The sequence below is a fragment of the Dama dama genome, chromosome 15, assembly GCF_033118175.1.
Source record: "Dama dama isolate Ldn47 chromosome 15, ASM3311817v1, whole genome shotgun sequence".
NCBI classification, from domain to species: Eukaryota; Metazoa; Chordata; class Mammalia; order Artiodactyla; family Cervidae; genus Dama; species Dama dama.
In genome coordinates, this window is record NC_083695.1 from 63,025,260 (window position 1) to 63,045,465 (window position 20,206).

The 20,206-nt window shown below is 38.7% G+C and overlaps 1 protein-coding gene across 2 annotated transcripts in view; it reads left to right on the top strand.

The window, feature by feature from the left end:
- LOC133070718 (cytochrome P450 2C42-like) overlaps nt 1-20,206 on the top strand; it is a 48,112-nt gene that overhangs the window by 17,593 nt on the left and 10,313 nt on the right. Inside the window, exons 4-7 of one of the 2 annotated variants that reach the window (XM_061163112.1) lie at nt 9,727-9,889; nt 10,075-10,224; nt 15,200-15,360; nt 16,519-16,695. In XM_061163112.1, the coding sequence (XP_061019095.1) occupies nt 9,727-9,889; nt 10,075-10,224; nt 15,200-15,360; nt 16,519-16,695 (651 nt within the window). Of the gene's footprint in view, nt 1-8,210; nt 8,236-9,726; nt 9,890-10,074; nt 10,225-15,199; nt 15,361-16,518; nt 16,696-20,206 lie in introns of those variants that run through there. The other variant, XM_061163113.1, reaches the window with a different exon arrangement.

Here is a 20,206-nt window from a genome sequence, read left to right on the forward strand (position 1 = left end):
CCCAGAGGTCCCTGAGGACTTCAGACTCTACTACAAAGCCACAGTCATCAAGACAGTATGGTACTGGCACAAAGACAGAAATATAGATCAATGGAACAGAATAGAAAGCCCAGAGATAAATCCACGAACCTATGGACACCTTATCTTTGACAAAGGAGGCAAGGATATACAATGGAAAAAAGACAACCTCTTTAACAAGTGGTGCTGGGAAAACTGGTCAACCACTTGTAAAAGAATGAAACTAGAACACTTTCTAACACCATACACCAAAATAAACTCAAAATGGATTAAAGATCTAAATGTAAGACCAGAAACTATAAAACTCCTAGAGGAGAACATAGGCAAAACACTCTCCGACATAAATCACAGCAAGATCCTCTATGACCCACCTCCCAGAATATTGGAAATAAAAGCAAAACTAAACAAATGGGACCTAATGAAACTTAAAAGCTTTTGCACTACAAAGGAAACTATAAGTAAGGTGAAAAGACAGCCCTGAGATTGGGAGAAAATAATAGCAAATGAAGAAACAGACAAAGGATTAATCTCAAAAATATACAAGCAACTCCTGCAGCTCAATTCCAGAAAAATAAATGACCCAATCAAAAAATGGGCCAAAGAACTGAACAGACATTTCTCCAAAGAAGACATACAGATGGCTAACAAACACATGAAAAGATGCTCAACATCACTCATTATTAGAGAAATGCAAATCAAAACCACAATGAGGTACCATTACACGCCAGTCAGGATGGCTGCTATCCAAAAGTCTACAAGCAATAAATGCTGGAGAGGGTGTGGAGAAAAGGGAACCCTCTTACACTGTTGGTGGGAATGCAAACTAGTACAGCCGCTATGGAAAACAGTGTGGAGATTTCTTAAAAAACTGGAAATAGAACTGCCATATGACCCAGCAATCCCACTTCTGGGCATACACACTGAGGAAACCAGATCTGAAAGAGACACGTGCACCCCATTGTTCATCGCAGCACTGTTTATAATAGCCAGGACATGGAAGCAACCTAGATGCCCATCAGCAGATGAATGGATAAGGAAGCTGTGGTACATATACACCATGGAATATTACTCAGCCATTAAAAAGAATTCATTTGAACCAGTCCTAATGAGATGGATGAAGCTGGAGCCCATTATACAGAGTGAAGTAAGCCAGAAAGATAAAGAACATTACAGCATACTGACACATGTATATGGAATTTAGAAAGGTGATAACGATAACCCTATATGCAGAACAGAAAAAGAGACACAGAAATACAGAACAGACTTTTGAACTTTGTGGGAGAATGTGAGGGTGGGATATTTCAAAAGAACAGCATGTATGCTATCTATGGTGAAACAGATCACCAGCCCATGTGGGATGCACGAGACAAGTGCTCCGGCCTGGTGCACTGGGAAGACCCAGAGGAATCGGGTGGAGAGGGAGGTGGGAGGGGGGATCGGGATTGGGAATACATGTAAATCCATGGCTGATTCATATCAATGTATGACAAAACCCACTGGAAAAAAAAAAATAAAAATAATAAAAAAAAATCATAATAAAAAAAAAAGAAAGAAAAGACCTATCAGACCATGAAAACACATGGAAGAACTTAATGAGAATTACTAAGTTAGAGAAATCAATCTGAAGACTACATTGCAAAATTATGAATACAGTGAAAAGATCATCAGTTGCCAAGGGCGTGGTGGAGGGAGGGACCAGTAAGTGAATCACAGGGCATTTTTAAGGTAATGCTGTTGTTCTGTACGATACTACAGTGGTAGAGTATCATACAGAATAGCAGAGACATGACTCTGCCGACAAAGATCTGTATAGTCAAGGTTGTGGTCTTCCCAGTGGTCATGTATGGTTGTGAGAGCTGGACTGTAAAGAAGGCAGAACGCCAAAGAATAGATGCGTTTGAACTCTGGTACTGGAGAAGACTTCCAAAAGTCTCTTGGACAGCAAAGAAATCAAACCAGTCAATCTTAAGGGAAATTAACCCTGAATACTCACTGGAAGGACTGATGCTGAGGCTGAAGCTCCAGTATTTTGGTCATCTGATGTGAACAGCCAACTCACTGGAAAAGTTCATGATGCTGGGAAAGATTGAAGGCAGAGGAGCAGAAGGCATCAGAGGATGAGATGGCTGGATGGCATCACTCATGCAATGGACACGAACTTGAGCAGACCTCAGGAGATGGTGAAGGACAGGGAGACCTGGCGTGCTGCAGTCCATGGGATCACAAAGAGTAGGACATGACTGTGCAACTGAACAACAACATGACCATATACCAGAAAGACAGTGAAAACACTAATTCAAAATGATAAATGCACCCCAGTGTTCATAGTAGCACTACTTACACTTGCCAAGATAAGGAAGCATCTCATGTGTCTATCAATAGATGACTAGTAAAGAAGATGTGGTCTGTATATTTATACTGGAATATAATATAACCTTCAATAAAATAACTACTCAGCCATTAAAAAGAATGAAATTCCACCAGTTGCAACAAAGTGGATAGTCCTAGAAAATATTATGCATAGTGAAATATGTCAGACAGATAAAAAATTATTGTATGATCACTTATATCAGGAATTGAAAACATAATGAAAATGAATGTATATGCAAAACAGAAATAGACTCACAAATATAGAAAACTAAGTAGTGGTTACTAAATGGGTGAAAGGAGGGGCATGTGGCAAGTGAGGAGTATTAAGAGATACAAACTACTGTGTATAAAATAGATTAGCAATAAGGATATATTGTACTGCACAGTCAATTATAGCCATTATCTTTTAGTAATAGTGGAGTATAATTTGTAAAAATACTGAATCACTATGTTGTACACCTGAAACTAATATAATATTAGAAACCAATTGTGCTTCAATAAAAATAAAATAATTTCTATTAATTAAAAAAAAAACATGAATTCACAACTCTAGCCAAACCGAAGTTTGCATTATTCAGTGACAATGAAGAAGTTAATGATGATGACCTCTTGATCATTAGGACAGCCAGAAGAATGTTATTTGATGTGAGACAGTGTTGATTTGGGAGATGGAAAACTTGGATTTTCACTCAAGGCTTTGAACTAATGCAATGAGGAAACATCATCCAAGTCAATTTTCTAATTGCCCCTTAGAAAAAAGAAAGACTGGACTAATTGATCTCAGAGATTCCTTGAATCTTTAAATTATCTTTGATTCTATTATTCTATAAAAAGCAATGAGCTTTTAACAGAAGGAAAGTGGAACAAAGCAGGCACACTCATTTAACAAAGAATAAAAGGGAAGCTCTAAAGAAAGTGACTGAATAGATTTCATCCACAATAAACTGTTCAGTTATTTTAGGGTTTAGAGCTACCTGGGTTAGGCAGCAAATTACTGCATCTCTGTTGTAAATAAAAGCTACTCTGAGTCTTAGACTCAGTCAAGTTTACAGGTTAGAAAACTAAACTTTTCTGACCCCCATTTTAATCGACTGATACAGTAATTATTAACCAAGTCAACATATTTGGAAATTCACTGCCTAGGATGAATCCCAAAATACTGAATCATGCCACATACACAGTTAGTGTGGTGACCCTGGTGAACTGAATGTTTGGTTTGGGGGAAGCACACATGACTTAAGAAATGTGAGTTCCAGTCTCAGCTCTAACAGATGCAGATACTGTGTCCTTGGCACAAGTACTGATTCTCCAAGACCCAGTTTCTTCATTCCCCAAATGGAAATAGTTTTACCTTCAGCTAAGGTAATTGAGAGAAAATCATGGGTGTGAAAATCCTATTACATGGTGAATAAAATATGAATCCATGTAAACATGAGGGATAAAGTATGAATGGAAGAATATAGATAGCCCCAAAATAAGCCCATGCAGTTTTGGTCAATTAATCTGCAACAAAGAGGGCAAGAATGGACAATGGAGTAAAGACAGTCATTCCAATAAGTGGTGCTGGGAAAATTGGACAGCTGCATGTAAAAGAATAAAATTAGAACATTCTCTAACACCATATACAAAAATAAACTCAGATGGATTAAAGACCTAAGTGTAGGACCAGATACTATAAAACTCTTAAAGGAACACATGGGCAAAACACTCTTTGAGATAAATCGCAACAATAACTTTTTGGGTCCACCTCCTTGAGTAATGAAAATTTTAAAAAATAAGTAAATAGGACCTGAATAGTTTTTGCATGGCAAAGGCAACCATATACAAAATGAACACACAACCCACAGAATGGGAGAAAATATTTGCAAATGATGCAACTCACAGGGGATTAATCTCCAAAATATACAAACAACTCATGCAGCTCATTACTAAAAAAAAAACAAGCATCTCAAGCTAAAAGTGGGCACAAAATAGAAAAAATAGAAATAGACATCTCTTCAAAGAAGAGGTATAGATGGCCAAAAAGCACATGAAAAGATGTTCAAAGTCACTAATTATTAGAAAAATGCATATCAAAACTCCAATGAGAAATCACCTCACACCATGCTGAACGGCCATCATCAGAAAGCCTACAAACAGTAAATGCTGGAGAGGGTGTGGAGAGAAGGTAACCTTCCTGCACTATTAGTAGGAATGTAAATTGATACAGCTACTGTGGAAAACAGTATGGAGGTTCCTTAAAAAAACTAAAAATAGAGTTACCATATGATCCAACAGTCCCACCCCTGGGCTTATATCTGGAGAAAAACATACTTCGAGATTATACACGCACCCCAGTGTTCACTGCAGCACTATTTACAAAAGCCAAGACACGGAGTCGACCTAAATGTTTATTGACAGATGAATAGATGAAGAAGGTGTGGTACGTATGACAATGGAATGCTAGTCAACCTAAAAAATGAAGGAAATAATGTCATTTCTAGAAACATGGATGGACATAGAGATTATCATAGTAAGTGAAGTCAAAGACAAATATCATATGATATCACTTACATGTGGAATCTAAAAAGTGATACAAATGAACTCATTTACAAAACAGAAACAGACTCAAAGTTATGGCTACCAAAGGGAAAGGGGGAGCGGGAGATAAACTAGAAGGTGGGAATAACCTACACACACTACTATATAAAAACAGATAGTAAACAAGGACCTCCTGTACAAGACAAGGAACTCTACTCAGTATTCTATAGTAACCCATATGGGAAAATAATCTGAAACAAAATAGGTATGTGTATAACGAAATCACTTTGCTGTACACCTGACAGAGAAGACAATGGCGCCCGCTCCAGTGTTCTTGCCTGAGAATCCCAGGGACGGGGGAGCCGGCGGGCTGCCGTCCATGGGGTCACACAGAGTCGGACACGACTGAGTGACTTAGCAGCAGCAGTACACCTGAACTTAACACGACACTGTAAATCAACTATGCTCCAACATACTCCAATATAAACTATTGGAGTAGTTTATATAGTAGTTATATATACTCCAATAAAAACAATATACTCAACTAGACTCCAATATAAAATAAAATTTTTAAAAATTTTGTAATTGGGTCTTGACAAAAACTTATTTCTCCCTGCAAAAAGATCTTAGAAATAACTGCACTAGTCAATCTAAACAAATATGATATCTTTGTAGAATATGTGATTGTAAAGGACTGCTGTTAGTGATCTAGTGATGTTTACCCCTCCAGTGATATTTAGATCATCATGACCACTAACTGTCTTCTGCTTGGATCTGCATGTACTGGTGGTTCTGGGCTGAGGGTCTGTTTAGTGAAGTCCATGCCTCTGATCCTCCACTGGAATCCACACCTGTTGTTCTGTGTAAAATCTTCCTTGCTGTTGATGACAAATTGGAATTATAATGGAGTAATCACAGTTCAGGCATATATAAATGGAGTCAGCAGGCCAATGAGGATCCAGTCTCAGGGTTGTCTCCACACCTCTGAGAACTTGATGTTTCTTTGACCTGTACCAGACCCAAGGACAGGACTAGCCCTATTCAGAAAACACTTACCAGCTACATCCTTATATTCTCAAGGTCACCCATTGTAACTGTGCCACCATCTTGGACCCCAGCTAACGGTTACTTAATAGGAACCCTTACTTGCCAACTCCAACAGTGATTCTTGACAAACAAGAATTGTTTTGTAATTTTGTGAATTTTGCCCTCGTAAGCCTCCACATTTTTGTAGTCCAGCAGAGTGTGATTCAGTTGTTTCTTGAATCTCTGTCTCTTGGGCTGCAGTCCTAACAAACTCCCAGTAAACACCTTTTTATATCAGTCAAGTCTGCATTTTCTGTGTATTCTTAATTTCATTATTTCTGACAAAGACAGACTCCAAAAGGCAACAGAAACAATTGTGTCTGGAGGCAAGAATGAGGATTGAGCCATAGTTTCTCAAGCCTTCCCCACTAAATTCTTGAGGCTGTTTATTCCCTCTATTGCCTGAGCAAGTTTTGCTCTTTGGTGTTGGAGAAGGGTGAATATCTTTTCAGAATTTCTTGTCTTAAGAATCTATGACTTTTTCCCTCGAAGTCCAGGGACATGCGTATCCTGTGATGCCTGTTATTTTATGAACAATCAATGAACAATCAGTGGGGTGCATATTCAGAGTAATATTTTAGGCTATTTGGTTTTGTTTTTCTAAAATTATTCTTGAGGCAGTTGAGGTATAAATGAGAATACATCACAATGGGAGTCAGAAGATCTCAGTTTAAATCCTAATTTTATTTATTATGAGCCTTGTGATGCTGGACAGTTCTCTTATCTCAGAATCACCTTTTCCCTCATATAAAAAATATCAAATTACTATCTCTACCTTCTTCTTCTTCTTTTTTTTTTTTTGCTAAGGTAGATGTGAAATTTCAAGGTAAAAATCATGTAAATTTACTTAGATAATTACTGTATATGTCTTTGGTCATTTAAGAGGTTTGAATTATGTTAATGTTAAGCATGAATTCCAAGTATGACGATCTGGTTAAAATCAAGAGGTGTTTATTTGGACCTGATAGGACTGTAGCCCAGGAAGCACAGATCCAAGAAGATCTTAAATTATGTTCTTCTAGGCTACAAAATGGGGAATTTAATAAAGACAAGAAACCACAAGAGTAGGTGAAGTTTTTGTCAAGAACTAGACTTGTGCTGCGGTTCATGGGGTTGCAAAGAGTCAGACACGACTGAGAGACTGAACTGAACTGAACTGAGACTTGCAGATGGCAAGAGGTAAGGATGCTTATAAGCAAAATTGGTTGGACTTAGAAATGGTTACAGAGTTGTGAAGCAGTGGATGCAGGGATGGGGGATCGGAGGGAGTAGAGTCTGGAGAGGACTTTGAAAATACAAAATTGTAGCAAGTACCTGCTAACATATATTGTTTTGAAAATGGTTGGTGGAGTCCTTGAGTTTGACACAGAAAAGAATTCAAGTTCTCAGTAGTACAGGAACACTTATGTCTAAAAACCACATCCACAATGACCGCCGAACTTCATTTTGGATGCCAGAACCATAGTTACTCTATTCTGATTTTTAAACTACCTTAAATATGTCATAATTAATTATTTTTTATAACTGTAATGGTAGTGCAGTACATTAAAAATTTTAAACACATACATTTTCAAGGACAAATTATCCTATATTGCATTACAAGATAATTTTTTTTTAATAAAAAAAGGCACAGAATACACCGATTTCCCTCAAAGTCATACATTTGCAACTGGTCATTGACTAGAATCCAGAGTTTTGAGCTGTTTGGGGCATCAAATTATTTATTTTAGTGGTTCTAATTCTTGGCTGCACAATGGAAATACTTTTTTTTTTTTGATTAGCAAACCTGATCCTAACGCAGTGCAATTAAATGACAGTCTCTACAGTTGTCATTGGACAGAAGGAAAACAAGACTAAAGGACACTTTAATTTTATCTTTATCAATGGCCAAAGTCCATTCAGAATAGAGTACAAAGTGGATGTGATCGAATGGTATCTTTATTCCTCAGAGAGGCCCAAGTTGAATTAGCAGGGCCTGTTACAAAAGCTCTCGATTTCAGGCTCATAGCCGTCTGAGTGAGAAGAGACGGCGTCAATGGATCTGGCTGTGGCCCTGGTGCTCTGTCTCTGCTGTCTGCTTCTCCTCTCACTCTGGAAACAGCGCTCTGGGAAAGGGAAGCTCCCGCCAGGCCCCACTCCTCTCCCAATTCTTGGAAACATCCTACAATTAGATGTTAAGGACATCAGCAAATCTGTAAGCCGTGTAAGTAGGTTTTATGTTCCTCCAGTGTCTTATAAAAGGTAAGTAAAATAAGCCCAATTTAAAAAACAATATATATTCTTACGAGCACACTGTTAAAGCAGGTCAGTTTGAAGCAAATTACTCCCTGTAAATTTGATATTTTTCTTGCCTTTTCAGGCCTGTTATTATCATAAATAGAGGAACAAAGTAATGTGTTTTGTGAGAAGAGAAGCGTTTAGGTCTTTGTATAGTAGAATCAAAATAATTAAGTTTAAAAGCTGGGAGTGTTGCCTCCTTTCTTTATTTCACAGCCATTTACTATGATTTGGGACTGAAAGTAAAGGGTAAGTGAAGTGTTTTGTGATTAGTGATTTCTTTCCAGAAATAATTTACTATATTGTTGATCAGTCGCTCAGTTGTGTCCGACTCTTTGTGACCCCATGGACTGTAGCATGCCAGGCTTCCCTGTCCTTCACCACCTCCCAGAGCTTGCTCAAACTCAAGTCCACTGAGTCGGTGATGCTATTCAGCCATCTCATCTTCTGTCGTCCTCTTCTCCTGCCTTCAATCTTTCCCAGCATCAGAGTCTTTTCTAGTGAGTTGGCTCTTCGCATCAGGTAGCCAAACAAAGTACTGGAGCTTCAGCTTCAGCATGTGATTAGCGATTTCTTTCCTGAAATCATTTACTATATAAGCTGTGTGTTTTGTTCAGATGACCAGGAAAACATAACTTTTCTGAAGAAGGGCAGTGTGCCTGGTGTTAAGGAATTAACTTAGGATTAGGATGATCACGGGGGAATCAAAGAAAGAAGTCATCAGTTAGGTTCCCACTGGTGGCAGCAGCATTCATTTGGATTCTGCAGGAAATTGCCATCTGTATCCTGTGAACGCTGCCACATAGAAAGTGTTGGTCTTCCATGAGATGCTGCATGTCCTGGCACTGCCTCTATGATGCTTCCTCTCTTTCTGTGTTAGTGACACCAGAGGATCTCAAACTAGGCTGGGCATTAGGGTTATGTGAACTTTTTTTTTTTTAATTATAAATTTCTAGTATTCATCATAGGGCTACAGAATCAGAATTCTAATGACTGCTCCATGGGTGATTCTGAAGCAGTGAGCTGGCTGTTGGTCCAAAAGATGGGCCTTGAGGATTGCTACATTGCTTCTCAAGGATCAGAGGGTGACTATGATCTTCAAATTTGAATCCTCTACATAGTAGCCCTGGGATGCTGGACATGGAAGAGAATTCTGCAACCTCAGTTTCCTTATTTATAGTGGGGAAAATAAGTCCACTGAAAGTGCTGATCTGAGGATTAATTATAATCTGTGTACCAGCTACTTGGACCATTACCCAGCATTTCAGGTCATTCATAAGTAGAACCTATAACAATTGCCACCATATTTAAGCATTAAATTCTAAATTTAATACATAATTAAGCTGTCTCTGGCAGAATAAAAACATAAAGCATGATAATAATACATTCTGCATCAGGCACAACACATTATCTCATATTGACTTCTTTTGCTATTACATGTATCTCCATTCCCAGCTCTCAAAAGTCTACGGCCCTGTGTTCACTCTGTATTTTGGCATGAAGCCCACTGTGGTCTTGCATGGATATGAAGTAGTGAAGGAAGCTCTGATTGACCTGGGAGAGGAGTTTTCTAGAAGAGGCAGTTACCCAGTGGTTCAGAGAGCTACTAAGGGATATGGTAGGTGTGTATGTGTGGGTGTTCAGCATTGGCAAAGGGTAGAAATGGTGAGAATGGAAAAGAGGAATTTGAAAAGCCCCCCCCACCCCCCAGCAGATCGTGTTCCCTCTCTGAGGCTGCCATGTGTCAGCTCACTCCTCCTCCCCTAGAGCTTCCCTCCTAGTTTCTGTTTCCCTTCCTGGTAGGAATCATTTTCAGCAATGGGAAGATATGGAAGGCGACCCGGCGCTTCTCCCTCATGACCCTGCGGAATTTTGGGATGGGGAAGAGGAGCATTGAGGACCGTGTTCAAGAGGAAGCACGCTGCCTGGTGGAGGAGTTGAGAAAAACCAACGGTGGGTGATTCTATTTTCTCTTAAGTCTGACCTTAACAGGCTGCTCTCTCTCCAGTGACATCCTTGGAAATATTTCAAGGACGGCCGCATCTTTCATATGGGTATTGGCTGTCAGCCCTCAGATGCGGGGAGGGGGTTATAAAGCATAGGCAGCCAAGGAGATTTTGTGTATCTGTGCTTATTGTGTGTGTACTCCCATGACTGCACGCAGTGTGGGCATAAAGATCATTTAATCAAATTATCTCCTGAACATTGTTTGTTTTCAAACCAGAAATCAGAAAACATAGTTTTGAGTCATTTCCTAAAAATATTAAAGAATAGAGAAGGGTAGAGATAACGTGGTTGTCTATTCTGGAATATTTTACCAGGGAATACTTGTTAATTGGACAGGGTAGGAATAATCATTATGGGGCATGAAACAAGCAACATGTGTGTTCACTTAAGTGGGCTATATTTATATATTCAGCCTTATAGACACTTTTGAGAGAAACTTCCAGGGCTCAGGCCTACAATTCTGGCCAATAGTAATACGATCTATGGTTTTAATCATCTTGGTATATCTTAGTGCAATTCTCATCAATTATGCTTTCTCAGTAAAGACAGCACTCTTTAAAAAGTACCAGTATTCATTATTTCTTGTTTTTCAATACTAATTGTACCGATTCATATATTTTGAATAAATGTATGCTACATCTTAATTCTGTTAAAACACACATATACCAAGTCAGTCCAGTTGAGTTCAGTCTCTTAGTCGTGCCTGGCTCTTGTGACCCAATGAATTGCAACACACCAGGCCTCCCTGTCCATCACCAACTCCCGGACTTTACCCAAACCCATGTCCATTGAGTCGGTGATGCCATCCAACCATCTCATCCTCTGTCATCCCCTTCTCCTCTTGCCCTCAATCTTTCCCAGCATCAGGGTCTTTTCAAATGAGTCAGCTCTTTGCATCAGTTTTCCAAAGTACTGGAGTTTCAGCTTATACATCAGTCCTTCCAATGAACACCCAGGACTGATCTCCTTCAGGATGGACTGGTTGGATCTCCTTGCAGTCCAAGGGACTCTCAAGAGTCTTCTCCCCATTCCCATCCCCCCTCCCAGAAAAAAGAAAAGGAAAGAAAATATTTAAAAAAAAAAAAAAAAGAGTCTTCTCCAGCACTACAGTTGAAAAGCATCAATTCTTCTTTGCTCAGCTTTCTTTATAGTCCAACTCTTACATGACTACTGGAAAAACCATAGCCTTAACTAGATGGACCTTTGTTGACAAAGTAATGTCTCTGTTTTTTAATATGCTGTCTAGGTTGGTCATAACATTCCTTCCAAGGAGTAAGTGTCTTTTAATTTCATGGCTACAATCACCATCTGCAGTGATTTTGGAGCCCCAAAAAATAAAGTCAGCCACTGTTTCCACTGTTTCCCCATCTATTTTCCATGAAATGATGGGACTGGATGCCATGATTTTAGTTTTCTGAATCTTGAGCTTTAAGCCAACTTTTTCACTCTCCTCTTACACTTTCATCAAGAGGGTCTTTAGTTCTTCATTTTCTGCCATTAGAGTGGTGTCATATGTATATCTGAGGTTATTGATATTTCTCCCAGCAATCTTGGTTCCAGCTTGTGCTTCCTCCAGCCCAAGGTTTCTCATGATATACTCTGCATATAAGTTAAATAAGCAGGGTGACAATATACAGCCTTGACGTACTCCTTTTCCTATTTGGAACCAAGTCATGAAATATTTATTTAACTAAATTTTGACCTAAGCAACACCTGCTTATCTTATCTTCTCTAAGTAGAATTTGGTTCTGTTTTCAGTTTGCAAATTTTGCCCCATCATTTTCGGATTTTAGTAACAAATGTGCAGTCTGCAATATATTTCTCTGCCACCTCATTTTGTCTAAATTTCTGTGTTTGTGGTCTCTGTTCCACAGGCTGCCAGATTGTAGTTCTTCAGCTTGTCTGCCCCTTGGTGCTTGAGATTGGTCTTGGAGCTGTACAGGTTTCCTGGTGGGTGGGACTGAAAGCTGCTCATTGGTGGGTACAGCTGGGTCATGTCCCTCTTGTGGGCAGAACTGTGTCACAGGGTATGTTTAGAGGAAGTGATTGGCTCAGGATAACTTGAGGCAGCCTAAAGTTAATAGGTAAAAGTCATCTTTTTGGTAGAAATATCAATAACCTCAGATATGCAGATGACACCACCCTTATGGCAGAAAGTGAAGAGAGACTAAAGAGACTCTTGTTGAAAGTGAAAGAGAAGCATGAAAAAGCTGGTTTTAAACTCAACATTCACATAAACTAAAGTCATGGCATTTTCCCCCCACCCCTATCACTTCATGGCAAATAGATCGGGAAACAGTGGAAACAGTGACAGACTTTATTTTCTTGGACTCCAAAATCACTGCAGATGGTGACTGCGGCCATGAAATTAAAAGATGCTTGCTCCTTGGAAGAAAAGTTCTGACCAACCTAGACAGCATATTAAAAAGCAGAGACATCACTTTGCCAACAAAGGTCCAGATAGTCACAGCTATAGTTTTTCCAGTAGTGAAGTACAAATGTGAGAGTTGGACCACAAAGAAACCTGAGTGATGAAGAATTGATGCTTTTGAACTGTGGTGTTGGAGAAGACTCTTGAAAGTCCCTTGGACAGCAAGGAGATTAATCCAGTCAATGCTAAAGAAAATCAGTCCTGAGTATTCATTGGAAGCACTCATGCTAAAGCTCTAATACTTTAGTCATCTGATGTGAAGAACTGACTCTTTGGAAAGACCCTGATGCTGGGGAAGATTGATGACAGGAGGAGAAGGGGACAACAGGGGATGAGATGGTTGGATGGCATCACTGACCTGATGGACGTGACTTTGTGCAAGCTCCTGGAGTTGGTGATGGACAGGGAAGCCTGGTGTCCTGCAGCCCATGGGGTCACAGAGGATCAGGACAGGACTGAGCAACTGACCTGAACTGAATTGATCGATATTTCTCCTGGTATCTTGATTCCAGCTTGTGCTTCATCCAGCCTGGTATTTCACATGATGTACTTTGCATATAAGTTAAATAAGCAGGGTGACAATGTACAGCCTTGACATACTCCTTTTCCATTTTGAAACCAGTCCATTGTTCCATGTCTGGTTCTAACTGTTTCTTCTTGACCTGCATGCAGGTTTCTCGGGAGGCAGGTGAAGGTGGTCTGGTATTCCCATCTCTTTAAGAATTTTCCACAGTTTGTTGTGGTCCACACAGTCAAAGGCTTTAGTGTAGCCAATGAGGCAAAATTAGATGATTTTCTGGAAGTCCGTTGCTTTTTCTATAATACAACAGATGTTGGCAATTTGATCTCTCATTCCTCTGCCTTTTCTAAATCCAGCAGGTACATCTAGAAGTTCTCAGTTCACATATTATAAGCAATATCATGTTATAGTTATCTTTTCTGGCTTACTTCACTCAATATAATAATTTAATATTGCTGAAAATGGCATTATGTCTTTATTTTAATGACTGAGTAATATTTATTGGGGGTTTTCTGGTGACATTAGTGGTAAAGAATCTGCCAGCCATTGCAGGAGATGTGGGTTCAATCCTTAGATTGGAAAGAGCTCCTCAAGAAGCAAATGGAAACCCACCCCAGTATTCCTGCCTGGAAAATCCCATGGACAGAGGGGCCTGACAGACTTAGTCCTGGGGTCACAAAAAATCAGACATGACTTAGAGACTAGACAACAAAGCAATATTCATTATGTGTGTGTGTGTGTGTGTGTGTGTGTGTGTGTGTGTTTCACACCTTCGGCATCCAGGCATCTGCCGATGGACATTTAGGTTGTTTCCGTGTCTTGTGCCAAGTCACTTCAGTCGTGTCCGACCCTTTGTGACCTCACGGACCGTAGCCCACCCGACTCCTCTTTCCATGGGATTCTCCAGGCACGAATATCAGAGTGGGTTGCCATTGCCTTCTCTAGTTTCCATGTCTTGGCTATTATAAATAGTGCTGACATGAAATCGGGATGCATGTATCTTTTTTAATTAGAGTTTTTATCTTTTCTGAATATACCCCCAAGAGTGGGATTGCTGAAGCATATGGTAGTTCTATTTTTAGTTTTTTAAGGAACCACCATACAATTTTCTACAGTGGTTCCATCAATTTATATTCCCACCAACAGTATAGGAGTGTTTCCTTTTCTCCACATCCTCTCCAGTATTTATTCCAAATATATTAATTTTAATTGCCAAGGTAAATGAGGGACATTAATTCTTAAAAAGGAAGAAATTTTAAACATGGAAACAAAATTAAGGGAATTCCACTCATCAAGTTATACTTTTTGTTTCACTTATCCAGGGGTTTATGTTTGAAATTAAAATTTTACATTTTATATTACTTTAGACAAAATCCAATTTATGATAATTGGTTAATTGTTCACTTGTTTCTTAGTTTTTCTCCTCATATAGCATGGATACTTTGTGTTTTATTACACTTATTTTTCAAATGCATGAATTCAACTACAGTCTCTCTCTCTCTTACTTTAGCTTTTCCTCCCTGATTCTGCACATGAGTTTTTCAACTATTCATTTTGAGTTCCCTAACAATTTTCTTTCTTTCTGTCAGTGTTTAATGTGCAGACAGATGATATTCAACATTGATAAATTTCATTATTAAATCATACAAAATAGCCTCTTTAAATGTTCTTGTCATTTTCCCTTCAAGTTAACAGGCACCTTGAGTGAAAAGGGTACAAGTAAAGGTGGGAGGAGTGAATTGAATATTTGTAAAAGCCTGTTATTTAACTAGCTGTGCTGAAATATCTTACTCAGGTTAAGGTAAAGTGATGTGTTGATTTTATGCATGCTGAATATTTATTTTTAAAGGAATTTGTTGGTGAGATATCACTTCAGAGTTTCTAAAATTAACTTTTACCTGTTATCTCAAATATCAAGTGTCTCTTGTGTATGTTTTAATGGTGTGTTTAAATTGTTTGTTATTCTCTAGGGTTGCCCTGTGATCCCACTTTCATACTGGGCTGTGCTCCCTGCAATGTGATCTGCTCCATTATTTTCCGGAATCGTTTTGATTATAAAGATCAGATTTTTCTAGATCTAATGGAAAGACTGAATGAAAACGTCAGGCTTCTGGGCTCTCCATGGCTGCAGGTGAGGCCAAAGTCCTTTCTTCTCAAGGAATCATTTTGGCTCTTTTCTCCATGAGATCCAGATCTCTCTGGGCACCAAGCTGTGAAGTGAATGTGTGAACAGCACAGTCCTGCCCAGAGCTTAGTATCATGGTGTACTCATCTGGGGATGACTGAAGAGCCCTTAATGATAGACAGGAAAATATGTGCCCAGAATACAGAACTGCAGTTCCGTCCCATTTACCCTGTTCAGTGGTTTTTCCACCAAGATCCAAAGACCAATTTCTGTAAACTACTTTGGTAACTTCCCCAAAGCATGACCGCAGCAGTGGTCCTATTGGAAAGGCTTCCATTGCCCACAAGTCTTGTCCCCAATCTCTACTCATGGATTCTTCAGCATGTTAGCTGACAGATCTATCTGTTTGGGAAGAAAGAGAATATTTCCTTCAAGGGGCTCCCAGGGGATACTGAATATGATAGGAGAGTTTGATGCTTCAGTTGGTATCTTAACTGACAAAATAATTGCTTTGAGGATGACAAAATGATGATGTTTTAGTGTAGGAACCGCAAACCAACATCACTGGTGTACCCTGTGCTGAGCGAAATGTTCTGTCCTCTGCCTAAAAGTCAATGGTGTGACCTTACAGAGGTCACTTAATTGCTGTGGTTCCCAGTTACTTTATCCATAAAATGTTGAGTTGTGTTCCATGGTGTCTTTAGGACCCTTTTAGTCCTAAAATACCGATTTTATGATTGAGGCCACTAAACAGAAATAGAAATGTCAGGGATCAGCTTGTTTTCTATATCAGATTACCTAAACTCCCATAATCTGATGTCATCTATAAAAGGTGAATCACTGTGTTTCATGCTATCTCTTATTACATAATTGTGAGGAGAATTGAGGCAGAAAACAAAAGAATTGATACAAAGATGCCTTTATACTGTGAACATGATGTATGAGTATAGGAGATGAATACCATCGTTGATCCCTGGTTATAATTTTCTCCCTGAAATACATCTATCAGCATAGAAAACTATGTATTTGTGAAGTTAAAAAGTCCCATCTATATAGTGACCGAATTATTTTAATATTTATGGTTCATTTTCTAACCAGGGCTTGGCATATAATATTTAAATCTTCGTTAAGTATTTTCTTTTAATGAACAATTATTTTTTCTAGCTCTGCAGTTCCTTCCCTGCTCTCATGGATTATATCCCAGGGAAACATAAAAAATTCTTTGAAAATTATGCTTGTATGAAAAGTTATGTTTTGGAGAAAACAAGGGAACACCAAGCATCCCTGGACATTAACAACCCTCGGGACTTTATTGATTGTTTCCTGACCAAGATGGAACAGGTAAAATGTTAATGACAGCTCAATTATTTGATTGCTTGTTTTCTGACCAAGATGGAACAGGTAAAAGTTAATGACACCTCGATTATTTGATTGCTTGTGCATTTTTAGGGCTGTTGAATTTACCAGTGATGTTTCAGTGGTTTGGCTAGCAATGTTGACAAACATTTTAAGTACATGATGTATGTCCAAATGTATGGTATGCATTATGGAAGATATAATGTTTAATTGTTAAATTAGTTGAATATGTTGATTCTACTCTTTACCTACTAGTAATCTTCCTACAGAGAAGTACAGAATGACCCCTCAGATGAAATGGAAACAATTAGAAACAAGTTAGAAAATGCAAAATATCATGGAATAATATGAAGTTGAACATGATCATTTCACACACTGTATTAGGGAATGGAAAAGAATGGCTTAATCTAGCTGGGCTTCCTGCACACCAAGTGTTTGGAAATAAATCTTAATATATTTGCAGTGAAGGACAGGGGAAGGAATTTTAGATGGTGAATACTGTATATATTATATATAGTATACATAGGCCTGTGATGAGGAAGAGTAGGTGGATGGAAGAGAGAGAGTACTTTGAGTGTGAAGTAAAAATGAATTGGTATGAATTAAATGAAATGGAATGGAATGGAATGGAATGGAATGGAATGAATGGAATGAAATGATATGGAGCTGGAATTATATGTCTGTGGGCATGAATTCTATACCATGTGTTGAAAAGACACCCCTTTTCCCTCTTGGCCCCCTTGTCAAAAATCAGTGCACTCAAAATTTAACCCTTTATTTCTGTAAGTAAGTAAGTGTTAGCCACTCAGTCATGCCCAACTCTTTCCGACCCCATGGACTGCAGCCCACCAGGCTCCTCTGTCCATGAGATTTCCAGGCAAGGATACTGGAGTGGGTTGCCATTTCCTTCTCCAGGGTATCATCCACTAGGGATTGAACCCGGGTCTCCTGCACTGCAGGCAGATTCTTTACTGACTGAGCTACAAGGGAAGCCCTAGATTATTTGTGTAATCTGACATCTATTCCATTAATCTAAATGTCAGTCCTTATACTAGTAGCATATCATCTGGTCATCTTAATTATTAGTTTTGTATTTAGCTTTGAAGTTGAGAAATGTGAATCCTCTAATTTTGTTGTTAATTTTTAAAAGTGTTTTGGCTATTCTGAATGCTTTGAATTTTCAGGTTAATTATAGGATAAACTAGTCAATTTATGCAAAGAAATTAATGATTTTTATAGGGATTGCAGGAAATCTGTTGATCAATTTATGGAGTGACATTATTTTAAAATATAGGTAAAATTCATATAACATGCAATTCACTGTTTTAAAGTATATGATTTAGTTGTATATACTTGCATTCACAATGTTGTGTGATCACTAGTTCTCTTATTTCAAAACTTTCCTATCACTCTCCAGAAACATACCATATCCATTAAATGATCACTCTCCATTCCCTCCACCCCATCCTGTGTTAACCTGTTTTCTGCTTTATGTCTATGGATTTGCTTGTTATGAATATAGTATGGGACTACTCAGGTGGTGCTAGGGGTAAAGAACCCTCCTGACAGTGCAAGAGACATAAGAGATGTGAGCTCAATCTCTGGCTTGGAAACATCCCTTGGAGGAGGGCATGGCAACCCACTCCAGTATTCTTGCCTGGAGAATCCCCTGGATAATGGAGCTTAGCAGGCTACGGTCCATGGAATCACAAAGAGTCTGACACGACTGAAGCGACTTAGTATGCGTGCATGAATATAGCATATAAAAGAATTTATAGCATTGCCCCTTTTGTTTTTGGCTTCATCTAGTATAATGTTTTGGATTCTTGTCTAAGTTATAGTGTATATCAGTATTTGTTACCTTCTTGTATGGCTACATGATATTCCATTTTAATATACGCACCATGACTTTTTATACATTCATGTATTTGTGGACATTGGTGGTGTTTCCCTTTGGGTCTTAATGAACATTGTTGCCACAAATATTTGTGTACAAATTTCTTCATGGACATATTTTCATTTGAGTATATTCCTAGGAGTAAAATCTATGAGGCCTATGGTAATTTTAAGGCTGACATTTTGAGAAATAGCCAGACTTTCCCATGGTGACTGAAGCATTTATATTCCTACCAGCAATGTAAAGCATTCCTATTTTCCCATGTAATTACCATTATTTATTTTCTAGTTTCTTGTAGTTATTAAAGCTGGTCTGGTTAACGTAAAGTGATCTCTCTTTGTGGCTTTAGTTTGCATTTCCTTAATGAACAATGATCTAGAATATATTTCATGTGTCATTACCCATTTTTATTTCTTCTTTGAAGAAATATTGTTATTCAAGTCCTTTTCCCCTTTAAAATTAGGTTCCTTGTCTTTGTTGTTGAGCTTTGATATTTTGGTATTATAAAAATAAAGTAAGAATTGATATTTTTGGTATTATATCCTTACATATGTGCGTGTATGCATGCTCAGTCACTCAATTGTGTCAGACTCTTTCAACTCCATGGACTGGAGTTGGCAGCCCACCAGGCTTCTCTATCCATGGAATTTTCCAGGCAAGAATACTGGAGTGGGTTGCCATGCCATCCTCCAGGGGCTCTTCCCAACCCAGGGATTGAACCCGGGTCTCTTGCATTGCAGGTGGATTCTTTACCATCTGAGCCATTAGGGAAGTGCAAATTATCAGAGAAATACAAATAAAAACTACAATGAGGTGCCACTTCACACTGGTCAGAGTGGCTGTCATCAGAAAGTCTACAAATATGGCTCAGTGGTAAAGAATCTGCCTGCCAGTGCAGAAGCCACAGGAGATGTAGGGTTTGATCCCAGGTCAAGAGGATTCCCTGGAGGAGGAAGTGGCAACCCACTCCAGTATTCATGCTGGAATAATTCCATGGACAGAGGAGTCTGTAAGGCTGTAGTCCAAAGAGTCACAAAGAGTTGGACACGAATGAGTGATGAGGCATGCATGCAGTAAATGGTAGAGAGGATGTGGAGTAATGGGAACCCTCCTACACTATTGGTGTGAATGTAAATTGGTGCTGCCATTATGGTGAACAGTATGAAGGTTTCTCTAAAAACTATTAATAGAGTTCTCATATGATCAGCGATCCCACTCCTAGGTATGCATCCAGAGAACACTATAATTTGAAAAGTTATCCCCCCCGGTGTTCATAATAGCACTGTTTACAGTAGCCAAGACATGAAAGCAACCTAAGTATTCATCAACAGATGAATGGATAAAGAGGATGTGATATATATATTCAATGGAATATTACTCAGCCATTAAAAATGAATTAAATAATGCCATTTGAGCAATATGGATGGGCCTAGAGATCATACTAAGTGAAGGAAGACAGAGAAAGACAAATATTATGATATCACTTATATGTGGAATATATATATATAAGTTAACATTTATAAAACAGAAACAGACTCAGACATAGTAAACAAAGTTGTGGTTAGGTAATAAAGGGAAGGGGGTGATGAAATGGGAGTA